Consider the following 15,259-nt stretch of genomic DNA (forward strand, 5'->3'; position numbering starts at 1 on the left):
CCTCATATTTATACCCCTGTGAAACAGGAAGTCATGGTTTCCTGTTTCTAGTCACCCAGTGTACTAAAAATATTTAAAATATCTATGGAAATATACTTCAAATATATTTTTCTCATATGAATTCATAGGGGTGTCAATAATTGTTGCAGACCTATATTTAACAAAGATATTTATATATTTTGGATAAACGTGTGATGTCCATGAGAGTAGAGTATTTTTTGTGAATTTTGTTTAACAAAAGATAAAATGGTTAAACAATAAAGAGAATTTTTCACAGTCTTCTTTGCTCATATTTACCAGTGAAGGGCATTGTAAGTTTAACTATTGCTAAAAAGTCTATTAAATACTAAATTCATGTCTTGCACAGTTGTTAACAAGATTTCAAGATTTTTAGCTACATACCTTATATAAGCATAGATTACAGATGTTTAAATGTTAACTGCCGTTTAACAATACAAATACATTATTAAAATATTAACAAATGTTTTGTCATCAAATAAACAGATTGAATAAGCCTTAAATCTATATCTTAATGATTTTTTTTAACGCAAATTATTAACATATACAAATAGTTACAGCTCATTTAGTAATAAAGAAATATATTGAAAGGGATACAGGAAAATATGTGCACAGTAATAATCTAGTTTCCAAAATCTAGTGGAAAGCAACTTAAATGTATTTTACAAGGAAGCAAAATGCAGGACTGCCATATTTAATACTATTCATAATAACAGACTTTTTAACATCCTTTTGTCTTATTTATTTGATAAAACTCAAATTTCTGGAATTTTTTTTTAATCATTAAAGGCTGATTTATTCTTTGGCGAGCCCATCTCTGCAAGTCATGCTAATGCTTGCACATGGTAAAGTATCAATACTTGCATGTAACATAAGCAACATACTCCTCTAGGAGGCAGTGTCACATGTACCACACCAAAATTTACTTAATTACAGCAGCGAAGAGCCAAAAAAACAGTGCGAATTCTGTGTTTAAATGTAGGAATAATAAAGCTGAGTATAAAAAAGTTCTGTAAAAAATATTTGCTTGTGAATTTGACATCAGTTTGAGTTTGCAAAAAAGTTGACTAATGAATGTATATGTTTTAATAATGGTCTTATATTGTATACTGGACAGTCCTCTGTGTTCTGCTCAGAATGTTGTGTTTTGTTTAAGTCTATATTTAAGCCCTGAATTTTTCACTTGATCTTTGAAACCATTCAGTTCATGCTCTTTTAATTTTGTATGTATGAGCAGAACTCGTCTTTGATAGCAAACAGTGGCCATAGATATGATCTCCTTACAGTTGCGCTTATGACACGTATCACTTAAGTGTCTGTCCTCCTTACACTTGTATCTAAATTGAAAAATCTGATCTGCTAGGTGCTTTATAGCCAGATTTAAGATAGTGTTGGTGAGAGGACAGCCAAGTCGCAAACGTTTGAGTTCTCTAGAGCTTTGGACGCTAGGAAGAATGCAGTCTAGAATGTCGAAGTCTGGTGGGGGGGTGGAGGGGATCTGTTTTAGATTGTTGAGGGTGTCTAACAGGAAAGACCACTTGATTTCTTGTTCACCTGTCTCAAAGGTCACGCTGAATACAGTGTGAAGATTTTTTTCTATCTTCCCCTTGAAAGAAGGGGTAATGAATGCATCAAGGCGCTTGGCCAAAATTTGAGTGAATATCAAATAGTTCACATTGAAGATGTGTCTGTCTCCTGAACAATAAGACTCATCAAAAGATGTATCTAGACATTTGTTCATTAACATGTTGTTGAAGCGTATCTTTAAGATTCCCGTAATTGAACATTGTAACCATTTATAGTTGCATACTTCCAATTCATCAAGTCTGTGTTCTTCTGAGTTAGTCAAAGACTTGATCACACTCAATATTTCTGCTCCACTAATCTTCCCTGCTGTCACGTCAGAATTGAATTTATGTTCCTCCAACCGTTTGGCAACATTTGGGGTTTGCTTATGAACGGTGAGTTTTAGGACAAGAGGATAATGATCAGAAATGTCTTGTTCACGAGGAGTAATGTCATACACCCGTTTCATTTTGTCCTCCGGCATGAAAAACATGTCTAATCTGGAGTAACTCTTCTTTTGACGTCGTGTGAAGCCCTCCTCAATTGGGAATTTATATGACCAGGTGTCCTTGAGATTCAGAGAAACAGCAAAATCTTCTAAAATAGCTCTAAATGGTGAATGCCTTGAAGTTGAAGGTTTCCGATCTAAGATGGGATCTAAAACTGTGTTGAAATCACCTCCAACCACTAGCACACCCACAGTTGTCTCTATCAAATACTCTTTCAGTCTACCCAAGACAATTCTGTCTTCCTTATGATTGTACACATTTACAAGAGTGTATTGTTCACCATACAGAGAACAGAAGAGCACAATGTAACCCCCACTGCAATCCTCATCATGGCATATGTACTCAAATGGTATGTCTTTTTTTATCAGTATTGCAACTCCTTTGCTTTTAGGGCTGTATACAGTGAAGAATACATGCCAGTTTTCCTTTTCAACTTTCTCGAAGATTTGGTAACACTTGGGTCCAACATGTGTCTCTTGCATAAAGACAATATCAGCCTGAAGGTTACTGAGGCTGTTCAACAGTTTTGAAATCTTTGCCGATGACTTTGAAGTTTTTTTACCTTTTATACCATTTGTGTTCCAGGTGACAAAACAGAGGTATTCATGTTCTGCTTGTGATGACATTATTAATGGCTGAACTTCTGTAAATAAAACGCACAAATTAAAACACAATTATTTTATATTATTTATGTCTATTGTTGTGTTGTATTTTTAAAAATAAAGAAACTTAATCACAAATATCAGTCCCAAAATAAATACTATATCATAATAATTGCCTTGTTGGAAATGTACCTTGTACGCAGCAGAAAGCTGGTGCAAATGAAAGAAATGAAGAAATACGTCTTTAAGAAATTATGAAATAATTCATTATTTAAGTTTACAGGAATGACTGTGGAAGTTAATCACATCACATGTGTTGGGTGAATTATCTTACTGAAAATTTTAGTTCTCATGACATTTTTTTGTGATGTCATTTATGTGATTTCTTTCTTTTTTTTTTAAGAAGCTTTCAGAAAAATCAGAGCAGAGAAACACATTTGTAGACAATCTATGTAGGTTCTTCATGACTTTCCATTTAAAAAGAAAGAAAGGAGAACCTTCATATACTGTTAATCACATTAATGTACAGTACAATGTACAATGCTATGGCAATCTTACCTTAAAGACCAGACTGGCAGCTTGAGAGGCCACACTGGATCACAGAATGCAGAGAGACACCAGTGTTTGTTTTGATGCTCCTTAATCACTTGATCTCAGTTCTCAGGTCAGACAACTGTAAAGTAAAAGTTTCCAATGTAAGAGATTCCTAACCTCTATGCTATGCTAATGGCCCTGTTAGTATTTTTATATTATGTCCTTTGTGATAATTAGACCTACTGCAAGAAACCTAAGAAAAAGCCATGATCATTATTGCTGTTAAAAATTGATAGACTATTATTTGTTTACATTAAAAATCAAGCAATCCATAAAACACTAACACAAAGTTGTAGAGTTGATTCTCATTATTTAAATTTACATAACTTAAACTAAAACATACCAGTATTTGAGAAATACTAAAAATTACATAAATGTGTATAAACACATAAATTGCACACAAATGTCCAGTTCAGACACCATTTCCTTAATAGAATCCTTTATGCATTATGTGTTCTAAAGATTTTCTTCTTTCTTTTTTTAAAAAAAAGTATTACAAATTATTATGTAGTTTTACATTACAATTTATTATGCCGTTTCCCTCTTTGGGAACTTACCTTGTGCTCTCAGCTGGTGGCAGAAATGAAGAAGTGTTTCAGATGAAGAATCAAATTAGTCGCACAAATTACGGGAAAGTGGAAGTATTTTACCTACAGGAAACATATCAAAAACATTGTAACTATTGGGTAAATATCGGCAGTGATTTCTCCATGTAATATATGGCAAGAAAAGAAAGAGCAAAAGGAAAAAGCAGGTTGATGCACACACATACAAACACACATTTGCATGAGGATTTGTCTGTTTCTGTGATCTATTCTTTAACCCTTTAAGACCTAAACCTAAGCTTGGAAATATGCGTGTTTGTTTAAATAAGTTTAGTAAAAATTTTAGTTTTTACATTTAACTGCAAAATTAGCAAAAATCTACAGAATATAATACACTGAATAAAGTTACAATAGAACATTTAAACAATAAAACACATTATAAACTATTAAATGAAGTAAAACTTTACAGTACTGTTCAACTATTCATAGATAAATATCCAGGAACTAAGCGGGAACAAATGGGTAGTTCTTTGTTAACAACTATCTTATTCTTATAAAATACTAAGAATTACTATTTAATTACTCAGTAAATAATTTAGTAGGAGGTCACTATTAACTATGCAGTAATTAATTGGGTGTAATTAGCAAGTTTTAAATTTCTCCTGCAGTCATTTTAAACCAGAAGTGGTGACTGTTCTAGTTTTGTGCTGATGCAGTGCCACTTGCTGGTACCAAAACATACTTACATGTGATGCCGTGACATCACGTGAATATAGTACCATTTACATTTACATTTACATTTATTCATTTAGCAGACGCTTTTATCCAAAGCGACTTACTAATGAGGACCACCTTGAAGTTTAATATCTTCCAAGAACAGCATGTCCTGAATAGTTTTATATCTCTTGTACCAAATTTGTCAATGTTAACAACTTTATAATATTTAAGAAGTACATGTCATGCTTTTTAATTGATTTTATAGTTATGATCAATATATGTGGCCTTTTATTTACACTTTAGCATCTGATAGCAAGACAATCCAAACTGTCTGATGGCAAGACTGCAGTGAGGAGATGGTATATGAAATGGCAAAAGTGTCATGTTTCTCCACAAAACAAGTACTTTTTTTACAGCACAGTTGAATACTCATGGACTTGTTTAGCAGACACAATACAATAAAAAACGTAATAAACAGATTTAAAACAGAAACAAAGAAAACCATTGGTGCTTGAAAATTAATTTGAACATTATATATATACAATCAAGAATTGTGTGTTATTTCTCTGGATAATGTATTTTGTATATTTTAAAACCACTTTGCTGTTGAATTTAAAATTTAACTTTTCCCTTCATTCTTATTCTTATTATTCTAATGGAAACTGTAGAAATGTTGTATGTATGATGATGATGATGATTCTGTGCTGGAAATACATCTTCTTTCCTCTCTCTCTTTATTTTATAGTTTATAACTATAATATAACACTGGAATTGATATGAAGATTACACAACATCAGCCTGTATGAATTTCAGGATTACTGTTTTAGCCTTCTCATTCATCCTAAATTCTAAATCTTTCTTCAGGCATGAACTTACAGGCTCACCATGCACTGACATTTTCAACTGGCACCACTCTTCACAGACATTGTGATTCCACAAATCTTGTTCTCTTTTCCAGTGCACCAAATCTTCACAATTATTTAAGAAATAGAAGAATTTGTTTGGCAAATGACAGAATTTTACCAACGTGAGCCAGAACAACATCAACTACGCTTATGCAGCACAAGTTTATGACACCAGTAAATGTCCAAAATTGGAAATATTTGTACAATATGTACAAAATGGCTGGTGCCAAGATATCTGAACCTGGAGAGAACTGTTCTCTTAGGAAAAAGGACTCTTACAGGAATTAACACTTGAACTCTCACCCTCAGAATTAGCAGCTTCACCTGAGATAACACATCACACTGAGTGGAGACGAGAAGATTGCACATCACTACATTGCTTCCTTATTCCTCTCTTTCCACACCCTTCTCTCTCTCTGTATTGAGATCACCTTAAATTCACACAACGTCTGTATGCATTACATAATATGTTTAAGGTTGTCATGTAATTAACTATGCATGTTTAGCATCATTCAAAAGGTCTCAGTGCATCTGGAAAATATGATCTCATTCAGCAGTTTAAATCACTACATAAGATCTAGAGAAAAATATTGCATGAAGTTAAAGGCATACCTTCCCGAGGTCCTTCACATAATTTACCTCCTGTATGTAAATAAGATACATCCTTCCACAGACCCAAATTCCAATTCTAACCACAAACAGCACCATTTGGTGGACCTACAGAGTATCTGGGTATTTAGGGGAGAGCTGGCCAGTTGCTCTGTGAAGTTTTTCTCTATCAGGTATGCAAGTTTGAGTTTCTTATGTTGTATTAGTATGTTTGAAATTGATTGGTAATTTTGAGTAATGATGAATGTCATTCTTTCTTATTATTATTGTTAGTATTATTAGATTTGGATATGTTCCTACCTTCACAAAAAAATTATTAGACTTGATTATATTCTGACTTATTCTGAAATTATTGTCTCTAGTAGATTACGTTAAGATTATGTGCGGGGTGCTTCAGTACTAGGGATGTTTTCCAGTTCACTATGAGACTGAGCACCATGTGTGTGACCTACAATCTCCAGAAGACGTGTGATGCTAGAGTGAGGACAAAGGGTTTGATATAGAATACTTGTCTCTGAAATCACCTCCAAAGCATATGCAGAGGAACGGGGACATGAAAATATGCATTGTACAGATATGACCTAGTCTTGTGGCTACACGACATAAATAATATCTGATACAATTACCATACATGAAGCCTCTCTTCTAAACTGGAAAGTATGTGGAGCTCTGGAACATACCCTTTGCTCTGAGAGTAGGGTCTACTTTTTTGATTGTGACTCTCCCCAAGAGAGAAGTAACTTATTGGAGCAGAGTGGCAAATTGATTGGACTGGAAATTGGCCAAACACTCAGCCTTGAAGGCTGGAGCCAACAGTTTACACTCCCACAAACTTGTCAAGAGGACCCACTGGTCTGAAGTAGTAATTGTCCAATGATCCAATTAGTAAAGTGTCCTGCCAGCAGCCCCTGTCTTTCTTGGATGTGCTCCACAGTGCTCTTTCATGTTATGGGGGTATCTTTTGGAGGTCATCCCACAAAGTAGTGGGTTGACCTAGGAGATAGGAATTAGTGCTTCATACAGTGAAATCACCAGTGATGTGACTCAAGTGTCAACAGTAGGCAAGCTGTCAGCCAGACCTGTTCACAATCCATTAGGTTAGCTAAGGTGCACACCACAGAGTTCAAGCATGTTGCAGTAGAGGTTCTATAAACCTCCTTAAATGTTCTCAATATCACATTTACACTGTGGCACACTGAAATTCCCTGTGGCCAGGGCTGATTACAACAGTTCATTTGGTTTCTGGTTTTACCCTAATTTTAGCCTACCCTAGTAGTCAGATGGCAGGTGATGTGAAAGCTAACCCCTTTCTGTTTTAGTGATAGCTTAATAGAATGTGAATACTTAATTAATTACCTGTCTCTTGCTCAGCAAAAAGAATGGGGGAGCAGCTGAGAAAACTTGGCTCAACTCCAGACTGTTGTTAATAATTAATCTTCAAGCAGCAACACGCTTAGACACAAGGCATCTACTCAAAGCTTTGTAATAACAGCCGTGGTGTCAGAGGAGGCCCCAATAACACATACACAGACGTTGAATGAAACCCAACTCCAGCTCTGTATGAATGTTCAGTTCAGCTAATTTTGCAAACTCAGCCATCTACAGAGCACAGTATTTGCCAATATAGGGGCATTATAAATTCGGCAATTGACTGAGAGGTTAGTGCCAGACTGAGCAACAGATCAGGCGTGGACAGTGTGGGAGTTAATATGTCTAGAAAGCTAGTGATGGAACCGAGATAATTGGGTTCCATAGGAGTTCCGTAGGAGATAAAGAAATGATAGAAGATGAGGAGATTATAGAAATCTATCGCCAGTTTTAGAACACAGGATCTCTGTAGCTCCAATAGTAGTCACAAAAAGGCCAATCAGTTCTTTTAATGTTAATTTTTAAGTGTCACGGTAAAGTAAAAACTCTCAGTGTTATTTGAAAGTGTGAATTTCACTGAGAAACGTGTGATGCTCAACAGAAGAGAGTATTACAATGGAATGGCAAATTAGACAGTGTTCTTACTTTGAAGTGACCTTCAAAACAAGAAATGAATGAACAATTTAAAAAAGAAGAAACTGACATTACTCCTTATCATTATGTAAACTTGCTTGCACAGATGTTATGCAGAATTGTGTAATCGAGCCATAGTTTGGAAGTAATCCTTAAAAATGGGAACAAATTTGGGATTTTGAGCCCTTCCCTGAACCGACCCAAAACTGGTCCTAGGTGCAGACTCAAGTATTCTGCCCAAGTGTGAACATGCCCTTAGTGTACAGTAGAATGTGTAATATCATGGTATTGACATCTCTCTTTACTATGAGCCTTACCTTAAAAAAATAGACAGGCAACTTGGGAGCCAAATTTGGACCAAAGAATGCAGAAACTCCAGTGTTTGCTTTTGTATCTGGTTGACCACTTGATTTTCGTTCAGGTTGGGCAACTGTTAAATAAAAATGTTAATTGTAAGTAAGTGATTAATGTATGTAAGTAAGTAATGACCCCACTGATATTTTATATTAAACACATTCAAATAGTAGCTCTACTACAAGAAACCAAAAACTGTTAATTTAATAATAATTTAATAATCTAATAATAATGCTATCTCTCTCTCTCTCTCTCTCTCTCTCTCTCTCTCTCTCTCTATATATATATATATATATATATATATATATATATATATATATATATATATATACACAGAGAACGAGAGAGAGAGAGAGAGAGAGAAAGAAAGAGAGAGAGAATGTACAGGTTCCTCTATTTCTACTTCAGTAAATGTTATTACATAGTTTCCCTTGTATGGAACTTACCTTGTGCACTCAGATGATGGCAGAACAAAAAAATCAAATGAGCCATACTATTTATAGGAAATGTAAAAGTACGTCACTGCTGTAACTGCTGCTTAAGTATCTGTTACGTAAGACACACCTACATAAAGGTGGCGATATTTATTACACAAAGTTATAATTATTTAGTGCCAACTTAACAAATGTAAAGGAAACAAGCAGATTGCTTTAATTTCATCAATTTAACACAAATGTTTGCATTATAAATTATATCTTCAGCAACAGCTTGAGTGAAAAGTGGAATTTTATATATATTTATAAATATTTATAAACTTATCAATATTTACATGAGTTTTAGAGTATCTTAGTACTTGGTATGTCCCCTTTTTGCATTAATGACAGTGTGCACTCAAGCTGAAACAGACTCCACAAGTTTGTGTAAAACCTGATGATCCATGTTAGATCAGATCTATCAGAGTGTCATCTGAACACATGCTTCAGTGGAAAGGATGAGTCATGAAAAAAATCTGAAGGAGTTAACGTGGTCAAGATCACAAATACTTTTAAAATTTAAATAGTGAGCTAGAATTTGTGCAACATCTTGAATACTGAAGTCAAGATGATGCACATTTTCTTTTTTGTTTTAGAATTTTCAACATTTCCATTTCTGTTTATTCCCAGATTAAAATTTTTTAAATGTCATCCATATAATTCAGTAACATGTAGAATTATCGTTAGTAACAATCGATTTAGCAACAAGTAAAGGTTTTCTGTAGGAGTTTATCAGTCTCTCACATCATTGTTGAAGAAATTTTGACCCACTCTTCCTTACAACATTGCTACAGTTGATTGATGTGTCATTGATTTAGGCACAGCTCTCTTAAGATCCCACCACAGCATCTCAGTGCAGTTGAGGTCTAGACTTGGCCATTCCAACATCTTGCTCTTTTTTATTCTTCTTTGGCCATTCAGATATCAACTTGCTGGTGTGTTTTGGATCATTGTCCTATTGCATGACCCAATTTCAGACAGATGGCCTCACATTTGTCTCAAGAATATTCATCTATGATATGAAGTTCATTGTTGTCTCAATGACTGCAAGTTTCCCAGGTCCTGTGGCTGGTAAAGAAGTCCAAAACATCACCATCATGCTTGACAGTTGGTATGAGATGTTTATGGTGATATGCTGTGATTGGTTGTCACCAAACATGGTATTGTGAATGATGACCACATATTTACACCTTGGTCTCATTAGTCCAAAGGATATTGTTCCAGAAATTTTGTCGTTTGTTCAGATACATTTATGAGCAGTTAACATGCTTCTAAAACAGAAAAGAAATTACAGTTGGATGACGTGCAAGTATATGTGTGTTTTCATATGTGTGTGTGTGTGTGTGTGTGTGTGTGTGTGTGTGTGTGTGTGTGTGTGTGTAAGTACTGTGTGCAATGGGTAGCAGGAATTTTCTGTCTCTGCCCATCTCTATGGCAGTCAATAATCACTCAGTCTGTCGTTTGCTGTAGTGTGTCTTAGTGTAGGATCATGCGGTCAGATAATCTGCCATGGTGTCCTGTTTTTTAGCACCAAACAACACTGCATTTTATTTTGTAATTAATTTGGCTTTCCCAATATGCCACATAGTTTTCTTTTGTAACTTGGTGGATTTTAATTAAGTTTGCAGATTTCATCCAGTCCTGAGTCTTTGCAGTGTTAGCAGGCTTTAAGAACTAGGACTTGGATAAGGGGACTGGTGTTTTTGCCCAACACCTGTCACTGCAGGGCTTTATTATGATAGGAGTGTGGGCTGCTGATTTTTCAAAATTTGAATGCTTTTTTTTTGTATTTATAAGTAATGTATATTGGTTTAATTCTGCCCTGCATGCATTGTTTGTGATGTTCATTTGCACCTTTGAGATGGTTTTACAGAACTCTACATGCAGGGACTCAGTTTGAAATTTGTACCATTTGATGAATTCATCATTTGTATGTTCGGATTTTGGACTATATTTTGGACTGTTATTGTTTTCCCCTGATTTACTAGACTATTTATACCCTCCATTTTCTTAGTTCATTGCTCAGTCCTTGTGTTCTTCATGTGATTACCTAGCCCCTGCCTTTGCCTCTGTTCTCAAGTGCTTGTTGTTCTGTTGTTCTTTCGGTGAAACTTTCTGAAGGAATTTTTTTTTTTTCTGTGTTATCCCCTTATCTCAGTCTCCAGGAGTTTATCTGCAGTTCAGCCTGCCATTTTAACAGGGGTGTGTAGACTTTTTAGATCCATTGTAGACTTTCCTCTTACTAGTTTGAAATAGTTACTACAGTGAATTTAGTGGCATCATCAGCAGACTTTTTTCTTTTTCTGTATTTGTCTCCCTGTCTGTATCTCTCTCCAGGGTAACAATAGTAGTGAATGCCTTGAGGCTGAAAGTCTTCAATTAAACATGGGATGGAAGTAATAGATTAATACACAATAGAGGGTACATGCACACATGTACACACTTCCTAATAATGTTTACTGTGTTAGCCACACACCCCCAAATCAGAAATATGACGTATTAGGGTTTTTTATTATTATTATTTCAAATAAAATTTTCTGCATTTGAATGTAGCATTAAGCTAGACAAAGGTTAAAACATGTTGTTTATGTATATATATATAATGATTGCACAAAGCACTGCACCATTGCTGTAATAATTTACAAAACTCAACAACAATATTAATTACAACACTTATATCGTGTTAACATTTTAAACATTCAAAATAAAAATGTTACATTTTATGCATAATAATACATCATAATATCTTACAGATTAATACACTATTCCCAGCTCTTGACTCACAGCTAAACAAATCTAAGTAAATCAAAGTAACTGTAGACAGAGCCTGAAACCCCTTTATAATTTTCTAAATCTCTTTTAATTCTGACTCTACTGATGGACAGTGATTACTCACTGTGCTACTAATGGAATATTATATAGTGTATGATCATTCCTGAACTGACCAACAGGTAGACCCTTTTCTTCCAGGATTTTTAAATAAAGTCATATGTGCCATGTATTGGGAGGAACCATTCACAAAAACATATACATTTCAATTAGGTCCATTAAATAAATTCACTATTATCACAAAAACATATGGCAAAGACAAATTCTCACTAGTGTGATTGGTCAGTCTCAACCAATCCCCTTTCTTCCAGAAACAGACCTTGAGGGCGCAGTGGTGGCTTGGTGGTTAAGGCTCAGGGTTACTGATCCGAAGGTTGGGGTTTCAAGCCCCAGCACTGCCAAGCTGCCACTGTTGGGCCCTTGAGCAAGGCCCTTAACCCCCTCTGCTCCAGGGGTGCTGCATCATGGCTGCTCTGATGCAAAGTATGCGAAGAAAATAATTTCACTGTGCATATGTATATGTGATAAATAAAGACTCATTATCTTATTCAGTGTAAAATTCCCAAACTATTTATTTTAGAAAGTAAAATATATCATTTTTAAAACAGTGTGGGAGAGATAATATGAGATTACCAGAGAATATACAGATTCAACCCCATTCTGTTGTTAGTGATAGTCTGGTAGAATGAAGCCACAGGCCAGCTAGATTTTAGATGCCAGGCGATGTGAAAACTAAATTAATTACCTTTCTCTTCCTCGGCAGAAATAATGGGGGAGTAGCTGTGAAAACTCAGCTTCAACTCCAGTCTGTTGTTAATTATCAAGCTACAAGCAGCTAGTAGCAACACGCTTAGCCACAGGACCTCTACTCAGTGCTTTGTAATTCATCTGTAGTGCCAAGGGAGGTTCCAATAATGCAGATACACAGGAAGGAAACCCAACTCTAGCCCCTGTATGCATTTTCTCTTGAGCTAATTTTGCAAACTCAGTAGTGTATAGAGCACAAAATGGTGAGGGAAAAACCACATGGCCACTATAGGGGCATTACCCTTTCAGCAATGAACTGAGAGGTTAGTGCCAGACTGAGCAACAGATCAGACGTGGACAATGTGGAAGTTGTGATAACATGTCTAGAAAGCTATTGATGGAACCCAGATAATTGGGTTCCATAGGAGTTCCATAGGAGATAAAGAAATGATATTAATTGAGGACATTATAGAAATCTATTTTGAGCCCCTCCCTGAACCGACTGAAAACTGGTCCTAGGTGCAGACTCAAGTATTCTGCCCAATTGTGAACATGCCCTTAGTGTACATTAGAATGTGTAATGTCATGGTATTGACATCTCTCTTTACTATGAGCCCTACCTTAAAAAAAAAAGACAGGCAATTTAGGAGCTAAATTTGGACCAAAGAATGCAGCAACACCAATGTTCGTTTTTGTTGCTGGTTGATCACTTGATCTTAGTTCACGTTGGGCCACTGTTAAATAAAAATGTTAATTGTACGTAAATGATTTTGTTTACTGGAACTTTCCCCTAATTGCTCTAGGCTAATGACCTTATTGATATTTTATATTTAGCCCATTAAAATACTAGATCTACTACTAGAAACGAAATAATATTCATCTAATAATAATATAATAATCTAATAATAATACTAATAATATGCTAATAATGTTATCTTGATTGTAGTTAAGAAAGAACAGACTATGATTCATTAAAAAAATACGTTTTAACAAATTTTAAATTAAAATTTAATTCTAAAACAAACTAATCAATATTTATGAAGTACTTGTGTAAAACTGAAATGCATATGCACATCCATTTGATATACTATTTTCTTTCAAAAATGTAATGACATGTATTTCATTTAGTGCTAAGACACTACATAAGTATTGCCTGTTACACTCAAGCCAACCAGGACAGCCAGGAACCTTGGGGTGACTTTTGATGACAGCTTCACCTTTACAGACCACATTTCAACAACTGCATTGTCCTGTAGGTTTGCTCTGTATAACATCAAAAGAATCAGACCCTATCTCACCAAACAGGCTACACATCTACTAGTCCAGGCTCTTGTCATCTCAAAACTGGCCTACTGCAATGCACTAGTCTCGAGCCTCCCAATGAGCTCCTTCAAACCCCTTCAGATGATTCAGAATGCAGCAGCATGCCTCGTCTTCAACCAGCCCAAAAGGACTCATGTCACACCCCTCTTCATCTCCCTCCACTGGCTTCCTGTAGCCACCCATATCAAATTCAAGGCCTTGATGCTCACCTACAAGACCTTGTCGAGAACATTACCCCCTACCTCAACACTCTCCTGAAGGCTTACGTTCCCTCACGCAATTTGCGATCGACTAACAACCGACGCTTAGTAGTGCCTACTCAGCGTGGCTCAAGGTCCCTTTCCAGAACCTTCACACTAACTGTCCCTCAGTGGTGGAATGAACTTCCAACCTCAATCTGGACCACAGAATCTTTCACGATTTTCAAAAAACAGCCAAAGACCTACGTCTTCAGTGAGCACTTAACTAACCCCTAAAATTCCAACCCCACATTATCTTTTTTTTTTTATTTGAAAAAAACTTACTCTGGCTCTTACATCTCTACTCTGCACACTTTGCTTTTCTAGAACTCAATTAAAGATCTTGTATGGTAGCACTATTTGTATTGTTCTCCTCTTGATATATCGCTTTGCTTGCATTTCCTCATTTGTAAGTTGCTTTGGATAAAAGTATCTGCTAAATGAAAAAATATAAATGTAAATGTAAATTTGTAAATGTAAGTTTTATGAAGGAACAATAATTTAACGATACGATATATAAACTTTCTTCTATTTTAGTAAATATAAACATTATTATAAATTCCCTTGTTGGGAACTTGATCATTTTCATAATTACACCTATGTAAAGAAAGCAGCCTAGATGTTCAAATGGCTCCAAAAATTCATTAGTATGCACTTACCACGACCTAAAGAAATGATAAGAGATGAGAGGAAGATGATGGGAATCTGTCACCAGTTTTAGAGGACAGTGTAAGTGTAAGTTATTGTGTAAAATCTGAAAAAGCACTGTTTATATGCTGTAAACAAAGCAAAAGATCCTTGTTTTGTGGGGAAATGTGACACTTTTGTTGTTCCATAACATGATGCCTTATCAATGATCAATGTATAGAATGAAGCGTCAGTCACAACTCAACAGTTCTGAAAGTGTTAGAATGTGTGTATGTGTGTGTGTGTGTGTGTGTGTGTGTGTGTGTGTGTGTGTGTGTGTGTGTGTGTGGAGAAAAATTTGAAGCTCAACAGAATAAAAAGTTATAGTGGTATGGAAAAAATTATGGTATTATGAGCCCTACCCTGAAATAACCCAGAACTGGTCCTAGGTACAGCCTCAAGTATTCTTCTGCCCAAATGTGAACACGCCCTTAATGTACAGTGGAATGTGTAATGTATTGATATCTGTCTTTACTTTGAGCCTTACCTTAATAAATAGACAGGCAATTTAGGAGCAAAATTTGTATCAAAGAATGCAGCA

The 15,259-nt window shown here is 35.4% G+C and overlaps 1 protein-coding gene across 1 annotated transcript; it reads right to left on the reverse strand.

The window, feature by feature from the left end:
• Nucleotides 1–730: 730 nt before the first annotated feature.
• Nucleotides 731–4,700, reverse strand: LOC128607150 (uncharacterized). The gene is made up of 3 exons (XM_053623828.1): nt 3,847–4,700; nt 3,254–3,368; nt 731–2,736 (listed from the first exon to the last, which is right to left on the reverse strand). The coding sequence occupies exon 3, from the start codon at nt 2,717–2,719 to the stop codon at nt 1,151–1,153; it is 1,569 nt and encodes a 522-aa protein (XP_053479803.1). The 5' UTR covers nt 2,720–2,736; nt 3,254–3,368; nt 3,847–4,700; the 3' UTR covers nt 731–1,150.
• Nucleotides 4,701–15,259: the final 10,559 nt, after the last annotated feature.

This window comes from Ictalurus furcatus, chromosome 1 (assembly GCF_023375685.1).
Source record: "Ictalurus furcatus strain D&B chromosome 1, Billie_1.0, whole genome shotgun sequence".
NCBI lineage: Eukaryota > Metazoa > Chordata > Actinopteri > Siluriformes > Ictaluridae > Ictalurus > Ictalurus furcatus.

Coding starts and splice junctions, on each gene's coding strand:
- LOC128607150 (XM_053623828.1), bottom strand. CDS start 2,719: ATGTCATCACAAGCAGAACATGAATACCTCTGTTTTGTCACCTGGAAC.